Raw genomic sequence first — 27,402 nt, forward strand, 5'->3', positions numbered from 1 at the left:
GGATGGGATGGTGTTCTTCAGCTTGCAAGCCTCCCCCTTTTTCCTCCTAACATAATGATAGTCATTATGGCAAAACAATTCTATTTTTGTTTCATCAGACCAGAGGACATTTCTCCAAAAAGTACAATCTTTGTCCCCATGTGCAGTTGCAAACCATAATCTGGCTTTTCTATGGCGGTTTTGGAGCAGTGGCTTCTTCCTTGCTGATATAGGACTCATTTTTACTGTGGATATAGATACTTTTGTACATGTTTCCTCCAGCATCTTCACAAGGTCCTTTGCTGTTGTTCTGGGATTGATTTGCACTTTTCACACCAAAGTACATTCATCTCTAGGAGACAGAACGTGTCTCCTTCCTGAGTGGTATGATGGCTGCGTGATCCCATGGTGTTTATACTTGCGTACTATTGTTTGTACAGATGAACATGGAACCTTCAGGCGTTTGGAAATTGCTCCCAAGGATGAACCAGACTTGTGAAGGTCTACACATTTTTTTTCTGAGGTCTTGGCTGATTTCATATTTCTTTTGATTTTCCCATGATGTCAAGCAAAGAGGCACTGAGTTTGAAGGTAGGCCTTGAAATACATCCACAGGTACACCTCCAATTGACTCAAATGATGTCAATAAGCCTATCAGAAGCATCCATGACATAATTTTCTGGACTTTTCCAAGCTGTGTAAAGGCACAGTCAACTTAGTGTATGGAAACTTCTGACCCACTGGAATTGTGATACAGTGAATTATAAGTGAAATAATCTGTCTGTAAACAATTCTTGGAATAATTACTTGTGTCACACACAAAGTAGATGTCCTAACCGACATTCCAAAACTATAGTTTGTTAGCAAGAAATTTGTGGAGTGGTTGAAAAATGAGTTTTAATGACTCCAACCTAAGTGCATGTAAACTTCCGACTTCAACTGTATCTTCACAAACTACTCCACATTTTAAAAGTTAAAGAAAAATTATAGAAAATATTCAGATGTCTTTATTGCGCTATATAAAATTGCTCAAGCTCAGTAGATTACGTTGGGAGTCATTGATGGAGAGCAATATTCAAACCTTGTCTCTGATTTTCAACAAATTTAAGTCAGGACTAAGGCTGGACCACTCAGGAACATTCAACCTCTTGGAAAGCCATTCGGTGTGTCTTTGACATAAAAAATTGTGTAATTGTCCCTCTGAAAAATAAAACTCTAGGAGCAAGGAGCAAAGCTCAGATAAAAAGTTAGACGAAACCCTGCATCAGTCTTCTGAATACCTAAACCTGGGATAGAGTTTTATTTTTCATCGGGGACATAACAAAAAATGTTATGCCAAAGACACATCAGAATGGCATTCCAATAGGTATTGAGTCTTCCTGAATGGTCCAGTCTCAGTCCTGACTTAAATCAGCTTGAAAATCAGAGACAAGGTTTGAATATTGCTGTGCATCAATGACTCGCAAACAAATTTACTGAGCTTGAGCAATTTTGACAAAAACAAAGGAAAGTATTCAGACCCCTTGACTTTTTACAGAATTTGTTACGTTACAGCTTTATTCTAAAATTTATTAAATAGTTTTCCCCCCTCATCAATCTACACACAATGCCCCATAATGACAACGCAAAAACAGGTTTGTAGAAATGTTTGCTAATTTATATTTTATTTATTTTTTCTCTGCAGATCCTCTCAAGCTCTGTCAGGTTGGATGGGGAGCGTCGCTGCACAGCTATTTTCAGGTCTTTTCAGAGATGTTCGATTGGGTTCAAGTCCGGGCTCTGGCTGGGCCACTCAAGGACTCTTGCGTTGCCTTGGCTGTGTGCTTAGGGTCCTGTTGGAAGGTGAACCTTCACACCAGTCTGAGGTCCTGAGCGCTCTGGAGCAGGTTTTCATCAAAGATCTCTCTGTACTTTGCTCCGTTCATCTTTCCCTCGATCCTGACTAGTCTCCCAGTCCCTGCAGCTGAAAAACATGCATCACCGTAGGGATGGTGCCAGGTTTCCTCCAGACGTGATGCTTGGCATTCAGGCCAAAGAGTTCAATCTTGGTTTCATCAGAACAGATAATCTTGTTTCTCATGTTCTAAGAGACCTTTAGGTGCCTTTTGGCAAACTCCAAGTGGGCTGTCATGTGCCTTTTACTGAGGAGGGGCTTCCTTCTGGCCCTTCTACCATAAAGGCCTGATTGGTGGAGTGCTGCAGAGATGGTTCTCCTTCTAGAAGGTTCTCACATCTCCACAGAGGAACTCTGGAGCTCTATCAAAGTGACCATCAGGTTCTTGGTCACCTCTCTGACCAAGGCCCTTCTCCCCGATTGCTCAGTTTGGCCGGGCAGCCAAAGAGAGTCTTGGTGGTTACAAACTTCTTCCATTTAAGAATGATGGAGGCCACAGTGTTCTTTGGGACCTTCAATGCTGCAGAAATGTTTTGCTACCCTTCCCCAGATCTGTGCCTCGACACAATCTTGTCTCGGAGCTCTACGGACAATTCCTTCGACCTCATGGCTTGGTTTTTGCTCTGACATGCACTGTCAACTATGGGACCTTATATAGACAGGTGTTTGCCTTTCCAAATCATGTCCAATCATTTGAATTTACCACAGGTGGACTCCAATTAAGTTGTAGAAACATCTCAAGGATGGTCAATGGAAACAGGATGCATCTGAGTTCAATTTCGAGTGTCATAACAAAGGGTCTGAATACTTAAGTAAATAAGGTATTTCTGTTTTTTATATTTAACAAATTAGCAAACATTTCTAAAACCTGTTTTCAATTAGTCAATATTGGGGTATTGTATGTAGATTGATTAAGACATGTTTTTATTTAATCAATTTTAGAATAAGGCTGTAACGTAACAACATGTGGAAAAAGTCAAGGGGTCTGAATACTTTCCGAATGCACTCTACTGAATGTTGCTCTAAGAGTTGTGCAAAGTTGGTAGAATCTCATTCAAAATGTTTCACAGCTGTAATGGTGTGAAGACATATGCAATCAAGACATCTACGTTTAAAAAATATAATACAATATTTTGGAAAATATTCAATATTTTTTATTTTCACTAGGCACTGTATCAGAGGAAACAGATGCAGGGTAACAGTGCAAACATCTGACAATCTTCAACTGTAACCCCCCCCCCCACACACACACATAATGGCAATAATGATACTGCACATCCAATATCAATGTGTTGGCAGTGTTGTGCGAATACCCTCTGTTGATTAGAGACTTGTGACCCTCACTGAGGTCTTTGTTCATTTAGTGTCAGGAGGGAGTAGAGAGCATTGTCTTCTATTTCCGGTGGGGTTTCACAAAACCTAATTGTGCAGTACAAGTCACTGTTGGAGCTGTACATAATTATCTCATCATACACATGACAAGTGTCCTCTTCATCCTGAGAGAGAGAGGGAGGGGGGGCATTGGGTAGAGTTTATTTGTTGAGTGAGTTGGTGCATATAGCATAATGTCTGCTGTCTGATGAGGGCATGCAAAATGTTATTTAAAATATGATAAAGCTTCAACTTAAAACAAATATCCAATTCACCTGTGCAATATCTACAGGATCTGATTCAGATGATGGAAATGCTAAGGGACACAAATTATAGGCTTCAACATATCATAAACAAAATTATAGTGTTTTCATAAGTACAATATGATATGTAGGTAGGCTATCAAAGAGAGAATACTTGGTCTTACTCAGTGAGCGTGACATTGATTGTTTTCTGAGGAGTAGACCAAGTGCAACCACAGTGCAACACATCAATAGTCCAAGGACAGCTCCCACAACAACGTGGACACGTACAAAGCCTAAATTACAGTGAGAATAATTCAACAAAATCTCAATCAAACCCATGTTTTCCATTGTGTGTTTGGAACAAAACAGAGTAGCCTAAAGTTCAGGAAGAGGGGTCCAGAGAAGTCGGATCCGCAGACACTCCGAATGTTCAATTACCTGGGCTACCAATCTGAATAGTTGAGGTTGTTGGAGGTGTGACATCCCAATCTGCAACAGGTAACTTTTTGTATGGCACCTTTAAATGAGCAAAAACAAAAGTATACAGAAAATATATAGAAGATATGTTAGAATATAACAAAAATGTACAACAGGAGCTTCTTTTTTTTAAGCTATTCAAAGTTATATCAACCTGTGTAAAGGTGGGGACCTCTGAGGAAACATATTTGTTAGTTTCAGTGGTGTCCTTCCTGTCAATCACAGGGGCAGGTGTAGACAGTGAAGTGACCAATGGAGCTGTGGGTACACATAGTAAGTAGAGGGTAGACCAGGTAAAATGTTTGTGCATGCAAAGATAATCAAAAGGGAGATCAAAGCAAAATAATGTGCATACCTTTACTCACAGAGATCTCTACTTTTGTTAAAACATCTCTTCCCCACTTATCAAGTCCACAATAATAATGTCCAGAGTCCTGTAATTCCAGGTTTTGGATGCTGACAATGAAAGTACATCCAAGGACATTGTCATACACTGAAAATCTTCCTACTGGGACAAATGCTTCACCCTTCACACTTCTGATGAGAATGTCACTGTTGGAACAGGGATGGCGACACAAGTATTTGGGTTTATATTGATATCCATCTGGATATGAACACTCAATGTCTAAAGCTCCACCTTCATATCCGTGCGCTCCAAATTTGCTCAATTTTGCATCACAGTATAGAACTTGAAAAAATAGAAAAACAATGTTATTTTTTATCGGTATAAAAACAAATAGTTGAAACATGAAATAAATAATAAAAACATAAAATTGTTTGGTAGAGTTTTATTCTATAAAAGTTGCAGTATGCAGTGGTCTCTTTCACAAATAAAATAATCAACAACAACAAAAGATTTCTGCAATTGTAATCAACAACAACAGCAAATCTACAATAACAAAAAGTGTCTGCAATTGTATCTGAGTGTTAAAATCTCACCTGGCAAGTAAAGGAGAAACTTCAGATAGATTTTCATGTTTTCAGTTGTAAAATAATTTCACCACAGATACTCTACATGTGAGGACAGACCCACTTTTCTCCCGAATGCCCCTACTGTCACCGTATCAGTTTCCATTGACCAGCATCATTTGCAGTGGCTCAGGGCTGTTTTTGTCTTACCTAAGGAAGTGAAAAATATAAACGGATTGCAACATTTCAGGAAGGAAGTGCTACAGACAGGAGCTACTTTTGTTAAATCAAAAGCCTCTATAAGGCGGATGTAGACATCTAAAACAGACAGAATATTCCAAAATTGTTCATCTGGAGGAATTTAATGACTAGCTATCGGATGCATTCTCGAAACCAGACATATTAATATGTTTTGTTTGGTTCTGTAAATACATTTCAGAATGGTCTTGGTATATTGTCATGACTTAAAACATCTGTGTGGTACACCCCATGAGTGAATTCAAAACACAACATTCTCAAACCCTTCTCAAAAGGTCCTTGCTATCCGGGAGTTTTGCTATTTCAACTACCCCATTGAATATGAAATGTAAAATGCTTAAGGTAAGAGTTAAGGTTGGGGTTAGGATTTAGGGTAGGGACTGGATGTCCCAAGGATCCCAGATAGCACTAACTATTCCCAAAATATATTCCCTTCCCTCTCAGGACACAATCCATCATAGTTAAATGCTTGCAAAGTTCAAGAGGTCTCCTGCCAGCTCTAGGGAAGTGCCTCATACATGCATGTTGTAAGCAGTTGGTATCCCTATGGACAACTAACAGAGAGATTGGCTGCTGTTATATTACACATTGACCAGATTATGAACCCACACGCACTTCATATACAAGTTGTGTGTTCAATACTAGCTACAGTATGTGTTTGGTTAAATGATTAATTACATCTTTTGACAGTGACAATGGAAAATGGTCTTTAAATAAACATCAAACAAATGCCCTTGTTCATTGCGCTTATGGCCACATAACTGTTGAAAATAGGAAAATACAGTGACTTGCAATGTGTAAGCATTTCCTTCCAGTTGCTCGTCCCCTTTTAACTATTCCCTTTCCACCTCCCCCATTCTCCCCACCTCTTCGCCAGACAAAGCCTCACATGAAAGAGCAGGACATCCAACTGGCCATCATCCAGTAATTAAAAAGAACAGAGGAGTTATTCTTACATCATACTGTGTCTTCAATGCAATGACCAAATATGGGCATCTCGGAAGAACAGGAGGGAGAGATTCAACTGAGGGAGACTGAAGTCAGCAGGCAATGTAGCCTAAGATGCTTTCACTTTGTATGATTACAAACCACCATAACCACCTTCTGGCTCGAAGTACCAACTGGATCAGATATCTCTCCATATCTCAGCAGCAACAACAGAGGCAGGGCTTCACCCCGGTCTACTACTGTAAAACAAATGCTGTTCTGTTTTTGTATCAAGTCCAACCTCTTCTTGCTGTCATCCCCACCTTTATTGAAGCAGCTTTGGAACATCAACCTGCCAGAGAGTAAAAGATTTAGATTTAATTTATTTACCAATACACTACATTCTTCCTGACTGTAATTTCAAGGGAAATGCTGGATTCATATAGATGTTACAGTAATTTTACAGTCTACAGATGTAATCAAAATTCCTGTCATTCCTCATACTGTTGGCTGCTCACCACATTAATAACATTGTATTGATATTATTAGGATGCTGCTTTCACAAACAACTTCCACTCCTCTCCTGTTCCAACCTTTTTTAGAGCTTTCAGTGTGCTGTTGCGAATGGAGTCCAGCAACTGGTCCCTAGTGTTCCTCTCTCCGTGGCGTGAAGTCTGCCCGTTGAGTTTTCTCTGTGAGGCAGGCATGAGGGCTTTCCTTAGGCCCTCCAACACTGGGGCAGGGGGAGGAGGTGGAGCTGGTCCAGATCGGCCAGCCTTAAGAGCCTGAGGTGGAGGTGGTGTAGACCCAGGACCAGATACACCATCCCCAGCCTGAGGTGGAGGTGTTGTAGACCCTGGTCCAGACCTACTACCCCAAGCCTTAGGGTTTAGCTTACCCACAGCTTTGGAGCTCCCCTTGTGGAAGGGTTCAGGTGAGGGGTTAGGGGGGGACAAAAAGGGCGATGTTTTCAGGAGGTTTCCTGTCCTCTTAGTCTCACCAACAGACTTGGATTGGGGTTGAGTTGAAGGTTCGCAAGAAAACTTCCCCAAAGGCAATGTGTTCTTTTTTGTGTTGGTCTGTGGTTGTGGTGTCTGACGTGTTGGCTGGTATGGCTGAGGCAGCTGGGATTGCTGGGCTTGTGCTTGTTTCTTCTCCTCCAGTCGACGTTGCCTCTGCAGGTCCATGTTCCGACTCAGGATGTTGGTCATGGTCATCCTTGGGCCGGCCAGTTCAAAGCCGTAGCCCAGCTTCAGCAACCTGGTGTTGTTTCTCAATACATTGGCCATCTCCATCTCTGTCTTGCCTCCACAGATGTGTCGCTGGTTGTGGAAGCGCAGTTCAGTGATGGTTACATTTTTCTCTAAGGCGTGTACCACGGCCAAAATTCCCTTGCCAGTGAGGTGGTTGGAGTCAAGGATGACGTTGGTCAGAGACGTGTTGTTCCGCAGAGTGCCAGCAATGGCATAAGCCACATGGTCGTCAGCTCGGGTGTTGGCTAAAGCAAACGTCTTGACATGTGTGTTGTGTTGTAGTGCCTCTGCAAACTGGATGAGGGTGTGGGTCTTGATGACGTCTGAGTTGTTGACATTGAGCTCAGTCATTAAAGGGTCGTCTTTTCTGACATGCTCCAGGAGCTCATCAAACATGCTGGCCTCCTCGTCCCCCTCGCCTCCCTCCATGACTTCACCAGCTGAGCGTTCTTCCCTACTACTGTTCTCTAGGTTTACGTTGCTGGCTTTACTGTTTTTATTAGGAGTCCTTTCTGTCTTCTTTTCACTGTCTATCTGTGTCTCATCCTGGACTCTACTTGGTTTCCTGTGTGATTTGGTGTTTTCGCTATCTTTGTCCTTCTCATTATTCCTCTTTTCCATCACCTCAGTACCCCTGAGTTCTTTCTGCTTTTCCTCTACTTTAGAGAAAATTCCTCTTGCGATCTTGCTATCCTTCATTTTTTTAGGTTTTTCTTTCTTCTCTTTCTCCTTAGTATCGTCTTTATCAGCATGCCCTTGAAGCTTTGAAATCAGATCCTTGGTTTTAGAGACTGTCTTTTTTCTGATATCTTTTTGCTCCTTTTCTTTTGTATCTTCTTTTTTTGTTTGTAATTTTGAGATAAGATCAAGTGTTTTGTTACTACCCTTCTCCTTGTTTATGCACTCCTCCTTTTTCTCATTTTCTTCAACCTGTACTTCATTGCTTTTTTCAACAATCTTATCTTCCTTTTTTTCATGGTCTTTGTCCTCATCTCCCCCTAACCTACTATGTGGCCTTTCCTCATTTCCCTCTCCACTCCCTCCCTCACCCTTCAAGTTCTTGCTCTGAGGTTTTTCCTCTTCGTCCTTGGATATGTCCTCCTTAGGGGTCTCCACAGCAGAGAAGTTTAGGTCCATGACATCCTGGTCATCCTGGTCATCTGACTTGAAGTAGAAGAAACTATCACAGCTCTTCCCCATCTTCTTCAGGCGTTCCCGTTTCACTCTGTCAGTTGTTGGCTCCTTCAGTATCAAGAACATAAGAAAGATAGTTGCATTTATCATACAAGCCCACATGAAAAAATACTATAGTATACTATGGTATAAATAGTATAGTATTCACTGTAGTGTTTTTTTAAGTCTGCAAAAACACTATTGTAAATAATGTAGTATTTACAGTTCACTTTAGTGTAAATACTGTTGTAAAATAACTGTAGTATATGTAGTATATAATATAGTAATGAATGTAGTATTTACTGTAGTGTTTTGCAGACTGTACTATACCGTAGTATTTACTGTAGTGTTTTTGTGGACATTACTGTAGTGTTTTTGTTTTATTATCTTCGACATAGAAATGGAATCTTTGTCCTTCAGGAGATCTACTGGAGAAATAGTTAGAGCTTCTGCTCTTTTCTATAACCTGTAGGGATACAATTTATGGTCTATACTTGGCATGTAGATTTTCCACTTAAGGATGTAACAAATTGCAGTATGGGGTAGGGGAATAGATATACGCAAATTAAATAATGAAGTATTTACTACAGTTAAAAAAGTGTTTTTGCAGACTGAAGTGTTTTTGTGGACATTACTGATAATACTGTATATTTACAACATTCTAATAAGCACTACACATGATCAAGGGATACTACAGTGTGTAATATAGTATTCTACAGTATACTACACATTTTCTAGTAAGCAATTCACGATGTAGGGAAGGAAAGGGAAAGGGGGAAACCTAGTCAGTTGTACAACTGAATGCATACAAATGTGTCTTCTGCATTTAACCCAGCCCCTCTGAATTGCTAGTGTGTAGTCTAGTATTCATTATTTAATAAAGAATGTAACATCTATGTATGTTTTTGTAAGTTTGGAAATATTTTCAGAATGCATCTGGAATGTTTATGTCCTTAACAGCCTACGTAAAACCGATGGAACATTGCCTCTACGAGCACCATCTGTTTGTTTTGTAAAATTTTATATTTTGCATATAGGAATCAGGGTTTTTGCATCCCTTACAGGCTGAAACGTCTGTAGGGATCTGTAAGCCACTGTGTAAGTAACTCTGGCAGATGTTTCCTTAAAAGGCAGTATAGGTCAGAGCGAGAGGAGCGTTCGCTCTGGAATTTAATTTGTCTTAGAACTGGACCCAGCATGCCAGCATTAACAAGACTCATTATTCTATGAGCCTGTCTCTTACCCTTTTCACCAAAACCAGATTTCAAGGGGCTTTATGAAAACACCATACAGAAGGTCTACACCACAGAGGCCCATGTACAGCTTTGTAGGATGGATCATTTAGTATTTATAACTAATTATGTAGCAGTCTAGTTAACATTTGAATAGCTAGAATCACATATCCTGCTATTTATACATGGCATGGTATAGTGGTCAATATACTTGTCAATGAAATACATTTAGATCCTGAGATAGCACATGTAAAATCAATTACATACAGTCAAAATAATTTTATTCCCACAAATACACACTCGGACTCAAAATCCCAGTAATCACATAACACCTTCATCACATTACTTGTTGCAAAGTAATGAAAACACTGAAGACACTCCGAGTCTTGTTTGTGTGCTGAAAATAAAATCTCAAGATTATGTAGTGTCTTTTTTCTTTAGGGCTCCATGGGCTCATTTGTTTATAATAAAAATTGCACTGCCTAGCAACTGTTCAGAGGGATGATTTTGCCTGTTCAAACTGGGTCTTCTGTACCCCTGCTCTGGATCCTTTTCAAACAACAAGACATCTCATTAGTCTCTACACACAAGACTGTTTCAACAGGGCTTATGTTTCCTTACCGGCCAGCTGTTGGAGCCTATATCCAACAGCTGGGTGCCAACATACATTAACAGATAAGCTCAGTGTCTAAGCTTCTTTATTATTATTAGGATATCACTGTGGCATTTTAAAACAAATTAACTCTATGAAATAGTGGTATTGTCACAGTCAAGATCTGAGACCTGTGTGGTTATCTCATATTTACTTTCATGAAAAAACAACCTAATATAGGATTACACCCTGATCATTACAGCATGATCATACATCTGTCTGTATCCCCACTTTCTGTTGAACTCCATACAATTATTATTTATTTATTTCCAGAAGAGACAGAAGTTATATTTTAAGTTCGTGAAACATTGCCCACAATAGTATCTTCATCTGCCTGATAACCCCCATCATCCCTGATGTTGAATCCTGAAATCACTGCACCATGTCTGGAAGCCAGGGTCCTGATATACTTGGGCACTTTAATAAACTGTCAAATTGGTACTTGAAGTATTCGATTGACAGCTACATCTAGGCTACACTATTCATACTGTAATAACACCTCTTCAGGGTTCAAACAGCAAGAAACTCCAACTATTGCATTTGTTTTCTTGGTTAGAAACGGTCCTTTACGTACAGTTAACAATGACATTGGCGGAAACAGTGTCACCATACCTCAAAGGACAGCTCCCTTTGAATGAGTTTCTTGGTTTCGCGCTCACAGTAGTCAAGCATTGCCCCCCTATTGTATTTTATTGACGGCTGCTTGTCTGTCTGGTTCTTCTGCCGGAGTCCGACTGGCACAGTTGGATCCGGGTCAATAACGGTCAGTTCGCTCTGCAGCTCTTCCACCTCCGCGAGTGTCAGAGCGGCTAACAGGTTGTCAATATCGGAGTCCTCCTCACTCTCGGCGGGGCGTTGATTCCGCACTTTCCTCCTCGACATTATTTCCCACAAAAATGTCCTGTTGCGCAACTCGATGAGTAATTTGCACTGCTGGTCTCAAAAATACCTTTGACAATAATAGTTGTATTATATTGGTACACTAAGTTCAGGTTCATTGACCTCACCAGTATCTATTTGAAATGGGATTTCAATGCGATTGAAATAGTTTGGACAAAGAGAGGGTACTGGCCTATCAGACTGCCTGGACCGCCTCTCAGAAGAACTGTTTAGCTCAATGCCCAATTTGAGATCAGAGCACTGGAGCTGGACTGAAGCCATATGACAACACAAGCGAAAAATGCAAAATGACAGTTATTAATCGTCTCTATGCTGTATGGCCCCATTATAAGAATGATTGTACATGTCATCAAAAGAGAATTATACTTTTGTAGCCTATTATGTCAATGCAAATGTATTTCAGATTCTTTAAATCAGAGCTTGACCAAACACTAAGTACCCTCATGCATTCATTATGTAATAAGCCTGCTTTTATGAGTTTTTACTACATGCTATAGTGTTGATATGAGGTCATCCAGTGGTGGACCAAATGAAAATATGAAAACCTTCCCTTTGCTATTAGAACAAAAATGTTTTTATTCCACAATATAAACTGCAATGTCAAACTACCCCTCTCCCTTCCTTCCCAAAGTAACCCACCCAAGCACATATGTGGCAGTTGATAGGGTTCCTTCTGTCTGCTACATTACTAGTCCACAACTGTAACTTACCCTACAGCATATACACTTTGTTTCTGTACATCAAACCATTGCTAAAAGCACCAACACATAGTTCAGAGGAGACCAACCCATTGAAATCAATTCAGACAAACATTATTCCTCAGATAAATAAAACAGTCTACCAAAATTTTCTGAATAATTATATTATTCAGATGCATGTACTAAGCACTGGGTTTCCTGAAAAATACAGTTCTTTCTATTACATTATTTATATATTTTTTTAAGGGGGAGGGGGAAGAAGGGGACCTTAACCCACATTCTCTGAGTCTCTGGTTTTGTATGCAAGGAAGTTCCATGTACAATATACTGTATTATAAACTGGGTAGTTTGGGTCCTGAATGCTGATTGGCTGAGAGCAGTGGTATATCAGACATAAAAACTAGGTGGTTCAAGCCCTGAATGCTGATTGGCTGAAAGCCGTGATATCTCATACAATATACCACTGGTATGACACAAAATTACTCATTTACTGTTCTAGCTAATTACATTGGTAACCAGTTTATAATACCAATAAGACACCTCAGGGGTTTGTGGTATATGGCCAATATACCACGGCTAAGAGCTGTATACAGGCACTCCACATTGCGTCATGCATAAGAACAGCCCTTAGCCATTGTATATTGGCCATATACCACACCCCCTTTGATCTTTACAGGGTAACTTATTGTTTGACTCCTTTGCGCCACCCAATGCAATGGAAACCCATGAAGCACACTGATCCACATTCTGTCACAACAACCAACAGATCAGAGGAGGAAAGAAAAATAGGTAAAATACAAAAAAAGTAACCAAGCAGTATAGTTCTGGACAACAACCCAATAAAGAGCAGATAGCACCGTTGTTACAAAGGGGATGGGGACATGAAGGGCTGGGTTGGGGGGTATGAGGGCAGGGTCTGTGACACATCCTGACTTGTGTGACTGAGTTGCTAATGGAGTAAACTCCCCATCCAGTCCCTCCTCATTTCCTCAGCGACCATCGCTTATTGTGCAGTTGTCACACACATAGTCTTCTTTCTCAGCCAGCTCAGCTGTCACACCCACACAGACCTGGTGGAACCACTGGTTACAGCTGCCATCACACTGGACCCAGTCGACCTGAAATAAATCAAAAGGCCAAATAAATCTCAAATAAAATCTAACCCAAGTGACATAAGTCAGGCAAGGAACTGAACATTCAGTACATTTTACAATCTCTTCTACAAACAAACTGCTAGGCATTCTGTCCCTGTCTCCTTTATTTAAACACCAACACTCTACTAGTCATTCAATAAGGTTGTCAGTTAAAGTATTGCTTATCTTTTATTGTTATCTTGTCAGTGAGTGATTTATCAAAAAAGTTAAACTGACCTCATCTCCTTCAGGTTGCTGGCATCCCTCTGCTGGACACATCTCCTCTTCAGAGTCATCTGACTGGGAGAAGTCGGAGTGAGACGAGGAGGTCGACGCCGCCTTGCGTTCCAGGTTCTTGTCTTTGTTAATTTTCTGTCTCTTGTTCTGGAGCTTCTTGGCCTTGTCCCTGCGCTCTGGCTCTACAGCCTCCCTCTCCAGGCGTCGCTTAGCCTTCTTCTCTGCTCCGTTCACTCCTTCCTTTATCAACCCATCCTGAAGAGATTAAAAACACCTCTTAAACTAAGTAAAATGTATTTCTTCTTTTCAACAGTCGTGATACCGTCGTAACAGTAATAAACCAATACTTGTCAATAATACAAATACATACAGTTGAAGTCTGAAGTGTACTTATACCGTAGCCAAATACATTTAAACTCAGTTTTTCACAATTCCTGACATTTAATCCTAGTCAAACTTCCCTGTCTTAGGTCAGTTAGGATCACCACTTTATTTTAAGAATGTGAAATGTCAGAATAATAGTAGAGAGAATTATTTATTTCCGCTTTTATTTCTTTCATCACATTCCTAGTGGGTCAGAAGTTTACATACACTCAATTAGTATTTGGTAGCATTGCCTTTAAATTGTTTAACTTGGGTCAAATGTTTTGGGTATCCTTCCACAAGCTTCCCACAATAAGTTGGGTGAATTTTGGCACATTCCTCCTGACAGAGCTGGTGTAACTGAGTCAAGTTTGTTGGCCTCCTTGCGCGCACACGCTTTTTCAGTTCTGCCCACAAATTTTCTAAAGGATTGAGGTCAGGGATTTGTGATGGCCGCCCCATTACCTTGACTTTGTTGTCCTTAAGCCATTTTGCCACAACTTTGGAAGTATGCTTGGGGTCATTGTCCATTTTGAAGACCCATTTGCGACTAAGCTTTAACTTCCTGACTGACATCTTGAGATGTTGCGTCAATATATCCACACAATTTCTCCCTCATGATGCCATCTATTTTGTGAAGGGCACCAGTCCCCCCTGCAGCAAAGCACCCCACAACATGATGCTACCACCTCCGTGCTTCACGGATGGGATGGTGTTCTCCGGCTGGCAAGCCTCCTCTTTTTCCTCCAAGCATAACGATGGTCATTGACTTATTTATTGTGTTATTGGCATGTTTATTGTTTATTCCATGTTATTGCATGTGTAACTCTGTGTTGTTTTCTGTGTCACACTGCTTTGCTTTAGAACTTGTTCTCAACTAGCCTACCTGGTTAAATAAAGGTGAAATATTTGTATTTATTAAAAAAAGGTCATTATGGCCAAACAGTTCTATTTTTGTTTCATCAGACCAGAGGACATTTCTCCAAAAAGTACAATCTTTGACCCCACGTGCAGTTGCAAACTGTAGTCTGGCTTTCTTTATAGCAGTTTTGGAGCAGTGGCTTCTTCCTTGCTGAGCGGCCTTTCAGGTTATGTCAATATAGGACTCGTTTTACTGTGGATATAGATACTTTTGTACCTGTTTCCTCCAGCATCTTCACAAGGTCCTTTGCTGTTGTTCTGGGATTGATTTGCACTTTTGTCACCAAAGTAAGTTCCTCTCTAGAAGACAGAACACGTCTCCTTCCTGAGTGGTATATGACGGCTGCATGGTCCCATGGTGTTTATACTTGCGTACTATTGTTTGTACAGATGAACGTGGTACCTTCAGGCGTTGAACCAGACTTGTGGAGGTCTACAATTTTCTTTCTGAGGTCTTGGCTGATTTCTTTTGATTTTTCCATGATGTCAAGCAAAGAGGTACTGAGTTTGAAGGTAGGCCTTGAAATACATCCACAGGTACACCTCCAATTGACTCAAATGATGTAAATTAGCCTATCAGAAGCTTCTAAAGCCATGACCTAATTTTCTGCAATTTTCCGTTCTGTTTAAAAAGGTAGTCAACTTAGCGTATGTAAACTTCTGACCCACTGGAATTGTGATACAGTGAATTATAAGTGAAATAATCTGTCTGTAAACAATTGTTGGAAAAAATACTTGTGTCATGCACAACCGACTTGCCAAAACTAGTTTGTTGAGTGGTTGAAAAACGAGTTAATGACCTAAGTGTATGTAAACTTCCTACTTCAACAGTATAATTTAATTAAATGTATTTGATAGCAGGCATGCTCACAAACCTTTTGTGGAAAGCTTTTTCCCTGAGAGTTGCACTGCTTGAGTTTGTCACAGTCTGAGGGGACGTCATCTTGCAGTGACGTGCGTTCGTTGGTATGATGCGTTTTCAGCCCGTTCAGTAACACATGGTAGAGCTGTGTGATCTCTGGAAGAGACACCTGCAGCAGGAGCCCTTCCACCATCAACTCCTCCAGCTCCACACTAAGATCTGCAGCAGCACAGCACACGCCAGGTTGTTCATGTAAAATGTAATGTCTACAACCTACTGTAGATGCGTAAATAAATCAGTAGTTATCAGTAGAATGCATTTCAAATACTAAATTAATGAACTAATCAATAAAATAATGTTACCAAGAAGTCCAGTTGGTGATATGATTTAAAAAAGATTATACAACACTGCTTTATACCACAGAACTGACCTTGCAGAGGAATGCATCTTTGCTCGGTGTAGAAGACCATCTGATCATGAGTTGTCCTGTTCCACTCTGGAGTTAAACATGTTGGCTGTATAAAAAAATATTTAAAAATCTGGTCATTTAGCATTATAATGGTTTCTTATTCAGAATTATCACTTTAAAATGGATAGATAACTCTACAATTCAAAAGAGGGGTATGACTGACTGACCTTTCCATCCGTAGATGGTGGAGTTGCAAAGCTCTCCTCCAGGTCGGGTAATCCACAGGAGGAAGAGACCTGTCGTGCACGCTGTTGCCAGCTGACTGTTCTCTCAACCAAATAGTGAAGTGCATCGCCTTCTGGCAGACGCACCTGGATACGCTGCAGCGATGCCAGCAAGGGCAGGACCTTGTCCAGGGAGGGCTTCTCAGAGCGTCGGCAGTGCGGGCACAGCCAGGCCTGGGCTGAACGGGAGTCTGAGGAAGCCCTCACACACACGCTGTGGAAGGCGTCCCGGCAGAGCTCACACTGTAACATGGCTCCCATGGGGGGATTCTGACACACACACACCTTCAGGTCCATGCAGTCTGCCGTGGGAAGGAGCTTGGACTCATTAGCTGCCCGGAGGGAGGAGAGGGCCCCCATCTCCTGTAACCGCACCTCCCCGAGAGTTGCCAGCTGGTAAAGAAATGTAAAAACATTTTAATTCATATAATTTCAAAATATATATATTAAGTTGAGAAATTGCCAGTGTAGGTGTACTTACAGCAGAAGCAGAGTCCTTGGTCTCTGAGAGGGCTTTTTCCACATCACTGTGACAGTCAAGCTTCACCATCTTCTTCTTGCTGTGCTGAGTGATGTCCTTAGCTTTTTTGGACTTCCTTTTCGGAGAACCTGCTTCAACTTCACATCTTGGACACAGAACCTGTGGACAAGAACAAATTATGAATTCTAATGACGGCATTTCTGGGAAATAATATATATACTGCTATATACTGTACATCACTCATGGAACTTTCAGAGAGTGGTGCATTACAGCCATTAGAACATTACCTCAAGCAGAGTGAAGTGAGAGTTTTTCATGAGGAAAGTTTTAGCTGCAGACTCTTTCCAGGCCTGCACCTCTGCCATCAGAGACTCCAGCTGCTTTAGAGGGCCAAGCTGGACTGGGATGTCTTGTCCTCGAATAACCATATCAGAGAGGTTGTAAAACAATGGAATGGAATCTTCATCCTGAAAGAGTCCACAGAATTCAAGTTTTCTATACATAAAGTTGACACATTATAACATGTCAACCTGGAAGCATTGTTTCTAAAAAAATATTATTCAACTGACATCTGTGTGAAAACCTGTTGTATTATTCTGTACCTGAAGTGCCTCAGCTTCCTGAAGCCACTCTCTGGCCCTACTGATGGAGTCCTTCAGCATCAGACAATTGGGGAGGTAAGCAGGGATCCCAGCCACCTTCTCAGCTGTTTCAGAGAGGGTTTCTATAGAGAGGGGGGGCCTGATGGAGTAGAAAACACAACAGTTAGGTGAGAAGACTGGTCAGTCACCAGCATAAGGGGGCCCAGTTATCCAGCTGCCAGGAAGCCTAAAAATCATATTCATCAATCTGTATGGACTATGGAGACATTTTCTCAGGTGTGTATTAATAATAAATATATGCATGTACTATCATGATCATTTTTGGGGGCAATTCCTAAGACACTTCACTTCACTTGTTGGACAATATGTTTCTACGCACTCCATATTTTACAAAAGGTAAATTAAAGCTTTAACCCTTGATAATTCTGATGTAAGCAGAAATAACTGCTGTGATGGTTGTGAACCATGCAACGTTTTCCTCTGACTACTGATGGATCATTTAGTCTAAGTAGCTTCACATACAGGTAACTGACAAAATAAAGGAAACATTTGAGTAAATGAGAGACAAAGTATATTGAAAGCAGGTGCTTCCACACAGGAGTGGTTCCTGAGTTAATTAAGCAATTAACATCCCAGCATGCTTAGGGTCTTGTACAAAAATGCCCAGTTGTCCATTATATTGGCTACCATGGCTATAAGATACATCAGTGACTTTGAAAGAGGGGTCTCAAAGAAGCATAGTTTAAAGGGTGTGTGTGTGTCTCTCAGTCACCCAATTGAACACTTATGGGAGATTCTGAAGCGGTGTTTGAGACAACGTTTTCCACCACCATCAACAACAAAACACCAAATGATGGAATTTCTCATGGAAGAATAGCGTCGCATCCCTCCAATAGAGTTCCAGACACTTGTAGAATCTTTGGCAAGGAGCATTGAAGCTGTTCTGGCGGCTCGTGGTGGCCCAACGCCCTATTAAGACAGTTTCTGTTGGTGTTTCCTTTATTTTGGCAGTTAACTACAGGTAGGCTATCTATACTGTCCCTTGCAACCATGGTACACTTTGAAACCATTGCATAGGCTACATACACAGTTACCGAGATATGGGCTTTGCACAATTCTATAATAAAGGAAATGTTGAACATACTGATAATAAAATCATAAAGAAACAAAACTATCCAGCCATCCTTGATGAGATAGAAAGAACAGTACTTCTCACCATATTAAGCTCTAAAATGACAAATACATTTTTTTATGAACTCTAGCTTTAGAAAGATGCAGACAATTAAAGGGATAGCTCACCCAAATTACAAAATGACACGGATTTCCTTAACCTGTAAGCAGTCTATGGATAAGGTATGACAACAACAGTTATAATTTAATCAACAAATCACGAAACATACTTGACAATCACCAATTTTTCCTGACAATTACTTAATGAGATGTCATGGGAAAAAAACAATTACAAATTCCTTTTCATTTTAGTGTATGAAAATGTGACAACGAGAAAAGAATTCCACATAAGACTAATGGACATTTAATTTGACAAACCTCCTCTTCATCCATTCTGTCCAATCCTAAACATGCATGGAGTATATTTCACGCAATCCTCTCATTGGCAGAATTGACATCCTTCAGTTGTGCAGTCTGAGCTGATCTGCCTGGCTCTTCCACACAGCTCCCAGGTCACTTCAGTCACTTATCAATCTTTTGAACTGATGCGAAGGCAGGACACTTCACTTGTAACTAACCTCAACTGGAATCAATGTTTACTCTCTCTTACATTCATGTAGGCTATTATTTTGATCACATCAGAAGCTATATTTTCCCATGTGCGCTGTTATTCATCCGAGTTGCCGTTCTTGTGCCGCGGTCTGCTAATGCAAGTTGCGGTTGCTTTTTTCCTATGGGAAAAACTAATGCTATTTGTTGAATATTAGGAGTACAGTAATAGTCCTGTCATTTTTGAAAAGCTCGAATTCTCCTCCTTTTCAAAGAAACACTGTTATTTACCCCCCTTGAAAGTTATGGGGTTAAAAATCTGAGCTGTAAATTGTTAACCGTAGGCAAGGTTTTATAGCCTATATGGTTGATTATGGCTGGCATTGGTTATAATCTGACACAATATCAACGTTGCCGGCCAAGGTATACGAGGAGAAAACCTTGTCCAACTAGGCCTACTATCTGAATGTGCACAAGATGGAAGTTAGAGGTAGCCTAAATATTCATCATTAATATTTTTAAGAACACACTGTGTGACAAAAATGGCTGACTAAAACTAGACTAAAATTGTCCAGAGTTTTAAACAACATATAAAAAACTAACGAAGAATGAAATGACTAAAATGTGACTTAGACTAAAAGGTATTTTAAGACTACAACTAAGACTAAATCTCTGGGCCTCCCCCCGGCTGTACGGAGCAGCACCATCTTGTTAAAAATCCTGGGGATAAAGCTGGAAACTAAACCAAAGCATGGATTGCTGTCATACCTTGTCCATAGACTGCTTACAGAGTAAGGAAACCAATGTATTTTTGTAATTTGGGTGAACTATCCCTTTAAAACTGGACTGAAAAAGACTCAAAGGTAAACCGTGGATATGTGGAGCGCACAGAATAGATGCACATTCCTTGGAGAGCCATGCCATTAAAAAAGCTGTTTGAAAACGCTGGTGACAGTGGTTATTAAAATGCACTGGATACCAATGGGATGAAGCAGAACTAGATATGCATGCTCACTTTTTGTAGATCTTGTTGAATATTCTAGCAGCAGCATTTTGCACTAGCTGGAATTAAAATGAAGCAAAATCAGGGACACTGACATAGTTCTGCTAATGTACAAATCAGTAATCTAGTCACCAATGCTAATGTTTGTACATTAGTTAAAGCAAAACCTCACTAGCTTTAATACAAGTGATATAACCACATGGCTCATTTTGTAGAGAAAGTTCAGTAAAATTCAAGACCCAGAGTTGAATCACTGTGTGAGGATCATTTTTGTAAATTCACGGTCTAAATGATCCAGAATAACAAAAACCAGAAGATGACCTTAAACCATTTATATTTGTTTACCTTATAAGGTGCTACACATAGGATTTCTGTAGAATTTTTGCATTGTAATTTCAGAAAATGTCTATAGCATATCTGGCGCTATTAGTGGAATCATAGTGTTTCACAGTATTACTTATCCGCCAGTGTTTTGATTGGCTGTGATATTCGCCAATGTATTTCTCCCGCCGGAGCGCCATCTGTTATCAAACTGGGAAAGCTATTCTGACTATGTGGTTGAGTTATCTAGTGGAAAACGCTGCAATTTCCTGGTTGCTAAAATTCTACACTGTTCGCTCAATTTAAGTACATGTGAGAAAACAAGCACTGAATGGTGTAGGGAATTATTATGATCACTGTGACATTTATTTTCAATAACAAAAAATATAGCTTTACAGATGTTTAAAGTTGGACCACCAGCTTAAAATAAATTTAAAAAATTGTTATTGAAAAGATATTTCACAGTGATCGGAATAAATCCCTACACCATTCAGTACTTGTTTTCTCACATGTACTTAAATTGAGGGAACAGTATAGAATTTTAGCAACCAGGAAAATAGCTATTTCCACTAGATAACACAGCCAAGAAGTCAGAACAGCTTTCTCAGTTTGACAACAGATGGCACTCCGGCTGGAGAAATCAATAGGCGAATATCACAGCCTATCACAACACTACCATAATACTGTGAAACACTACCATTACACTATTAGCGCAAGATATATTATGGAGATTTTCGGAAATTACAATGCAAACATTTAAAAATAAATCCTGTGTAGTACCTTTAACTACATTTAGGTCTCTTCTTTCAAATCAGATACACAACCCACCAAAAAAAACTGGAATCCCTGGTTTACAGATTACAGATGTAAAAGAGAAACCCTCAGTGTACAGGCCCTCACCTGGCCTTGAGGAGGCTGCTGGTCTTGTCCTCCCAGTGTTCAGACACAGTTAGCAGCTCCTGCAGGCGAGCCATGGCCTTCTCCACAGAGGGGTGAGGGGTCAGACCCACGCCCTGGTCTATCAGCCTCCGCATGGTCTCCAGGGTCAGGGTGGAGCGCTGGGTGCTGGCCTGCTGCACCCCCTCTAGCCAGCGGGCTTGTGCCAGCCTCTCCCGTAGTAATGGAAGTTCAGGCAGCTCCACGTCAAAGTCAAAGCTAACATCTAAAAGACTCTGGATCTCTGCTGTGCCGGTGGTCTCATCTGCCAGGAGCTTCTCACTGTGTTGCTGGAAGTCTTCAATGCAATTCAAGAGCTCCTAAGAAAAATATAACATAATTCAGATTCAGTTATGATCAAAAAAACTATTGAGATTTGTTTTATTCCAATATCCTCTGATCAATTGATTTAAACAGAGGCCTGTTTTCTAATGGCTTCAATATCATGATGGCATTGAGTCACTGGCTTACAATACCTTTAATTTGGGGGCTTGGGGAAGGCTGCAGGGGAGGTTGTACAGTTGCCTGACAAATGACCTCAGCTCCTCCACAGTCAGCTGGCTCTGTGTCTTCCCTCCACCACAGCGATACCTGGGAGAAGCAATTATGACAAACCTTGAATCATATTGATTCATACTCCAATATGCACATGTTTATACATCATTGGTGAGAAAATTAGAATAACACTGTTTATTAAGGAATACAATAAAGACGCAGGCATAGTAGATCATGTTTGCAGCGAGGGAGGAACATTAACCAGTGGTACTCCTCTTTCACTGGACTGCGTAAGTTACCTGGTCTGCCTTTTGCCGTTGAGTAGCTGCTGGGCAACTGAGGAGCATTTCTCTGCATCCTGTGTGACTAAACGGAGCTGACGCAGGAGGTCGTTGTCAGGGAACATCTTCAACTCTGATTTATTGATGAGGGAGCGGAAGACTGACAGGCCTGAGGAGAAACGGTTACAATAATTAATTACACAGCCACAGTGCTTTACAACAAGAAGGGTGTGAGGCCTAATTCACTACTAACTGCAGTCTCTGGGCCAGTTTCCAGGACCCATATTAAGCCTAATACGTCACTAATTAGCACTACTAATGGAGACAAGTACATAGACCAGGTGAATTCATCTCTCACTTTTTTTCTTGTCCAGTTTAGCCTCCAGAGACTCTGTCACGTGGGAGGCCCACTCGTCATAGAACTCAGCTCGCAGCTTCACCGCGTTCATCATGGGGTACAGATCATCCAGTGTAAATCTATAACTGCAAGCAGAGAAACTAAAATAAATATCTGTGGAGATTGAAGCCATATCAGTGTGGACAAGAGAACACTGCATATTTGAGTCATCTGACAAAACCAGAACCACATAAATGTCCTGCATAGAGTGGACATGATTCCTTATTCTACATGTTTACATAATATATCATGTATGCATTCATATAATGTTCCCCCTGCTGAATGTGCTCCCTGGACTTATGTTGTTCACACCAACTGCACACTGAACAGGACACAGATGTCAGATCTTAATATGAGCCATTTCGTCACAGGACGAAAATAATCATGCAGCAAGAGGATTTGAAAGAATATTAAATATTTAGAATCACCGCCAGGGGGCAGCTGGAAGCAGTGTTTGTAGGCTATACAATAACTTATACTGCAGGTCCACTGTGCATCAGTTCAATAAGCTTTCTAAGCAGGCTACTGTGCGTCTCGTGTGAATTCTTATATGGAATATAATAAATAGACAATATTTTTGGGGGGGGATTAATGTTTTTTTAATTTTTATATAATTTGTTTCATATGTTCAAGGCAAGAATTAGACAAAATAGCTTAATGTTTATTTTAGCACCTGTGTGATCCAGTGGGTACAGCTGCTGACAAAAGCACACGTCAGAGTAGGCATGAGTTTGAATATGGCCCACTACTTACCTTTGAGTTTTTGAGAAACTAGTACTTCTCTAGTTACTCTCTGTGGGCAGTACCTGTACTCTTTCTCAAGTAATTTCTGAAGGAAGTAACTTACTTTTTACTCCTTTACATTTGACCAAATCACTAAAGTTACATAGATTTATATTATTATATTGTCGGTGTCAGGTGAGCAACCTAACCAAAATTTTATTTTTTATTACCCCCCTTCACATGAATCAATACTATTGGTTCCCCTTTATGTCTGTATGAATGTTTCACAACCCCTTGATATAGGACTGTGGCGGTCATGAAATTTTATCAGACAGTTATTGTCATGCAAAACAATGCCGGTCTCATGGTAATTGACGGTTAATTAACACACACATTTAGCATCTCCAGGCCTCCAAGCATACAAGCTAAGCTGCATTCAAGCCGCTGATGCCAGCCTTTGGAACATCTACATTTTAAAAAGTCTAATAAATCCATGTAATACAGCCCACACCATCGCAATAAATCCATGTAATACAGCCCACACCATCGCAATAAATCCATGTAATACAGCCCACAGCATCGCAATAAATCCATGTAATACAGCCCACACCATCGCAATAAATCCATGTAATACAGCCCACACCATCGCAATAAATCCATCCATGTAATATAGCCCACACCATCACAATAAATCCATGTAATACAGCCCACACGTCACAATAAATCCATGTAATACAGCCCACACAGTCACAATAAATCCATGTAATACAGCCCACACGTCACAATAAATCCATGTAATACAGCCCACACCGTCACAATAAATCCATGTAATACAGCCTACACAGTCACAATATATCCATTAATAAATTGTAGGAAGGTCTAAAGAAACATTATGATATGAAGAAAATGTATTTCAGAAGAACAGAATACGAGTTGGCCTACTGTATATCCACAGCCAGGCTGTAGGCTTGTTCATTTAGCTGACAAGATATGCATATTAGTCCCCATGCCCTTATTTTATATGATGTTATAGTAAGAAAAATGATTCAGCTAAAGGTAATGTCAGCCTATTAATTATGGAAGAAAACACTATCACTAAGCCATCCATCGTGCACAATCAATGAACCAACAGCATCGGCTAGGCTTATAGGTACTCTCCCTGACTCATGGAGTGGCATTTTTGAGTATAGGCTAGACCAATTATGTACCAAAGACATGAAATCATTTTTAAAAAATGTTGTTGTTTCTTCCGTCTGTAATATGGGGTAGGCTATGTATTGTATAACGAATGGCACAATCATACATTCTTCATCGCGCAGTCCTCTAAACTCCCGTCTCCATTTAATGCCAATATGTTTTATTTATTTTTTATTTTACTTTTGTAATGCTTTTTGTGACGTGGATCATAAGACAGTTACAGTCTAACAGGTTGCCTGATCCTCGTATGGTTACATGGAAAATACAACTAATGGGATGCTAAATTAAATGTATATCACACTCGCACAAATGCGACCAGTTATTTTTCGTATTTGCATTTCAACAACTGCCACTTTAGAGCCCACTGAATGCCCATCTCATGTTCGCTAAAGTTAGCTTAAAATAATTAGTATTTACCTTTCCACAACACACGGAGTCGAAAAGGGATTTGTCCATGTGTTTATGTACTGCTGACAGTCGGCAAACTCAGCATCACAACAAACACGAGGGGTAGACACCGGGTAGCTACGGCGAATAATGGCGTATTAATCCCCATGTCCGTTGACACACACTCCATACATGTATGTGTGTTGCAACTCGAGAATCGGGATGTTAGATTTACTCAGTGGATTTGTTTTTATTAAAATGTAAATATAAAAATAAATAAAAACATCGGGCCCTATTTATTTCTACCTACTTTTAACTCGGAACTTGTACCTGCGTACATGGACAGAGAATTGCGTAGATCGTGCGCAAAATGCGTGCATGTTGGCAGGTCTGCAAACATGATTGGTAAGTTTTACAGCATCATCAGTATTACACACATTTTCTATTCACATTACTACACAATTCCCACTGAATAACTGACTGTATTGTATTTTTATTGGGAAATTGGGAATATACTACTTAACAGCTACAAAAAAGCGCATTGCTTCCGACTGGCAGCTTTAAAGTCGCGGGTTGGGAGAAGGGCGAGTGGGCTGTGTGATGAAAACAGAACGTGAACGGCCACCAGAATGGCAGGAGCACGGCTGCCGCTTGATCAAGTGGAATATCGCAGGCGCCCATTGAATGAGATAAACAAGCTCTGGAGAGAAAAATTATATGTACAACTGGCGCCAGCGCAGGATGCAGTGTTGTCGCTTTCCCCCTTCAGGGCTGATTCAAAGTCTGATTCAAAGTCTGGCACATTTTTTGCACCTTACACAGTGTGATTCGGTCCAGTGATGTAGTGGTAAAAAAATGTTTGGGGTAAACTATACTGAACAAAAATATAAAAAGCAACATGTAAAGTGTTGGTCCCATGTTTCATGAGCTCAAATAAAATATCCCAGAAATGTTCCATACGCACAAAAGGCAGGCATGGATCTACATTTGCTCTGCATTTTAGCTATCGATGTGACGTTTGGCGACGCCTATTCAGTCAGTTCTGTACCTGCCTGGCTGAGTGGCAGTGTGGGTGGAATGAGCTCGCTCGCCTGCCTGGAACAATAGCGCGAAACGTGAGGAAATTAAACTCAGCAGTCTGCCTGGAAATGAATAAATAAGATCAATACATTTGATCATTTTCTGTTCTCTCAATTTAATATAAATACTTGTCAAGTACCAACGAGAAAATGTTTGATTCCAAGATCACTTTAGCACCGCCCTAAAAACCCGATTCAAATTTGTAGTATGATCTGAAATAAGGACGCGCCACAACGAGGTTCTAGCTCCAGCCTGTTTATTAACCTAATCCTCGCATGTCCTTACATAGGTACGGATACCCCCAAGGGACATCCTACTACATCTTCCCCTCTCCCTTGAACAAGAACTCAACATGCATAACCACTGAAGCATAACTGAAATGCAATTTGGAAACCAGTATTATTCTCTAACATGTTACTTCCCATCCTGGAACCATATGAAAGCATTAAATCACACAGTATGAACATTAACTTAGGTACAGTCTCTTTTTGCTGGGTATGGTCCCCAACAGTATGTTTTCTCTTCATGTAACATAGTCTTTCAGCCACTCTAGTGGCTTCACATCCCTTTTTGGGCGTGCTTGTGGCTCTGTGAGCATTCTCTCTCCTTCACCCTCTTTTTGTGGCCTCCGTCTTTGTGGCTGGTAGATCTGGAAGAGCTCTGAGGTGTGTTTTGGTCCTTCGTACCTCTTCTGAGCCTGTGTCCACCACATGGAGCGTGGGGCATCCGCTTTCCTCAGCACTATTGCTGGTGTCTTTGAGTTTGTAATCCACACACGTTGACCTTCGATCAGCTCTGGCCTCTCCTTAGCACGGTGGCTCCGATTAAAGTCTCCAGTTTACGTTTGTTTCAGACGTTTGTCCCTCTCAGCGAAGGCCTTCCTGTTAGGCCATCAGGGTTTAAGCTGAGCTGGCGAGATGGGCAGGAGGCTGCGTTCCCCATTGCCTATCAGGAGCTTGGCAGGCGACGGCCCATGATGCAGTGGTGTAACTCTGTAAGCTAACAGAGCCCTGTATGGATCCTTGTTCTTTTTCAGCAGTCCCTTGACTGTTTTCACAGCTTTCTCTGCCTCACCATTACTCTGTAAATGGTAGGGGCTACTGGTCACATGTATGAAGTCATATTCTGCGGCAAAAGCAGAAAAGGAGCTCGCAGAGAACTGGGGAGCGTTATCTGTAACCAGGACCTCAGCGACCCCTTGCCTGGAAAAATTTGACTTTAATCCATTGATAACACCAGCTGATGTGGTTATGGGTGTCTTTGCCATTTCAATGTATCTTGAGTAGTAATCTACCACTAGCAGATAAGTGTCATTTTTCCAATAGAACATATCCACCCCTACCTTTTGCCATGGCCGTTTTGGCAGCTCCGTTGCCATCATTGGCTCCGGATGACAAGGTTGACATTTTGTACAGACCTCACACTGGGCCACTAGTTTGGCAATCTGAGTACTCAGACCAAGACACCACACTGACTGTTGAGCCCTCAGTCTGCATTTGGTTATCCCCATGTGTCCATCATGCACTCTGTCTAGCATTTCTGGTTGTAGAGTCTCTGGGATAACTATCCGTTGTCCTTTCATGAGAAGGTCTCCATTACAGTG

General features: G+C 40.8%; 2 protein-coding genes across 11 annotated transcripts in view; both read right to left on the reverse strand.

Annotated features, from left to right (window-relative positions):
* Positions 1–3,109: 3,109 nt before the first annotated feature.
* LOC112216194 (leiomodin-1) lies at positions 3,110–11,741 on the reverse strand. 4 transcript variants are annotated; one of them, XR_002948281.2, is made up of 9 exons: positions 10,983–11,741; positions 6,654–8,555; positions 6,090–6,412; positions 4,906–5,085; positions 4,322–4,654; positions 4,121–4,224; positions 3,672–4,006; positions 3,520–3,560; positions 3,110–3,369 (listed from the first exon to the last, which is right to left on the reverse strand). XR_002948281.2 is itself a non-coding variant. In XM_024376015.2 (3 exons), the coding sequence occupies exons 1-3, from the start codon at positions 11,250–11,252 to the stop codon at positions 6,386–6,388; spliced, it is 2,199 nt and encodes a 732-aa protein (XP_024231783.1). In that variant the 5' UTR covers positions 11,253–11,741; the 3' UTR covers positions 4,740–6,385. The 4 variants fall into 4 exon arrangements, 1 of the variants encoding a protein (XP_024231783.1); XR_002948280.2 differs by having other exon boundaries at positions 3,111–3,369; positions 3,672–3,782; positions 3,928–4,006; positions 4,906–6,412; XR_002948279.2 differs by having other exon boundaries at positions 3,111–3,369; positions 4,906–6,412.
* An 80-nt stretch (positions 11,742–11,821) lies between these two features.
* Positions 11,822–27,402, reverse strand: part of LOC112216188 (lysine-specific demethylase 5B-B) — a 38,932-nt gene continuing 23,351 nt past the window's right edge. For 5 of the 7 annotated variants that reach the window (XM_024376002.2, XM_024376000.2, XM_024376001.2 and 2 more), the window contains 12 exons: positions 22,374–22,498; positions 22,034–22,184; positions 21,716–21,830; positions 21,204–21,559; positions 17,261–17,399; positions 16,946–17,125; positions 16,659–16,817; positions 16,121–16,570; positions 15,915–15,999; positions 15,498–15,760; positions 13,339–13,593; positions 11,822–13,086 (listed from right to left, as the gene is read on the reverse strand). In XM_024376002.2, coding sequence (XP_024231770.1) covers positions 12,958–13,086; positions 13,339–13,593; positions 15,498–15,760; positions 15,915–15,999; positions 16,121–16,570; positions 16,659–16,817; positions 16,946–17,125; positions 17,261–17,399; positions 21,204–21,559; positions 21,716–21,830; positions 22,034–22,184; positions 22,374–22,498 — 2,407 coding nt within the window. In that variant the 3' untranslated portion in view covers positions 11,822–12,957. The remainder of the gene's footprint in view (positions 13,087–13,338; positions 13,594–15,497; positions 15,761–15,914; positions 16,000–16,120; positions 16,571–16,658; positions 16,818–16,945; positions 17,126–17,260; positions 17,400–21,203; positions 21,560–21,715; positions 21,831–22,033; positions 22,185–22,373; positions 22,499–27,402) is intronic. The other 2 variants (XM_024376003.2, XM_024375999.2) reach the window with 1 other exon arrangement.

Source organism: Oncorhynchus tshawytscha, linkage group LG16 (assembly GCF_018296145.1).
Source record: "Oncorhynchus tshawytscha isolate Ot180627B linkage group LG16, Otsh_v2.0, whole genome shotgun sequence".
Lineage (NCBI taxonomy): Eukaryota > Metazoa > Chordata > Actinopteri > Salmoniformes > Salmonidae > Oncorhynchus > Oncorhynchus tshawytscha.

What these genes read in the sequence shown, in the direction of transcription:
- LOC112216194 (XM_024376015.2), bottom strand. Translation starts at nt 11,252, where the DNA reads ATGTCGAGGAGGAAAGTGCGGAATCAACGCCCCGCCGAGAGTGAGGAG. An exon ending in AAAGGGAGCTGTCCTTTGAG is followed by an intron (nt 8,556 to 10,982) that starts GTATGGTGACAC and finishes TTGATACTGAAG; the next exon opens with GAGCCAACAACTGACAGAGT. An exon ending in CACTGAAAGCTCTAAAAAAG is followed by an intron (nt 6,413 to 6,653) that starts GTTGGAACAGGA and finishes ACTCTCTGGCAG; the next exon opens with GTTGATGTTCCAAAGCTGCT.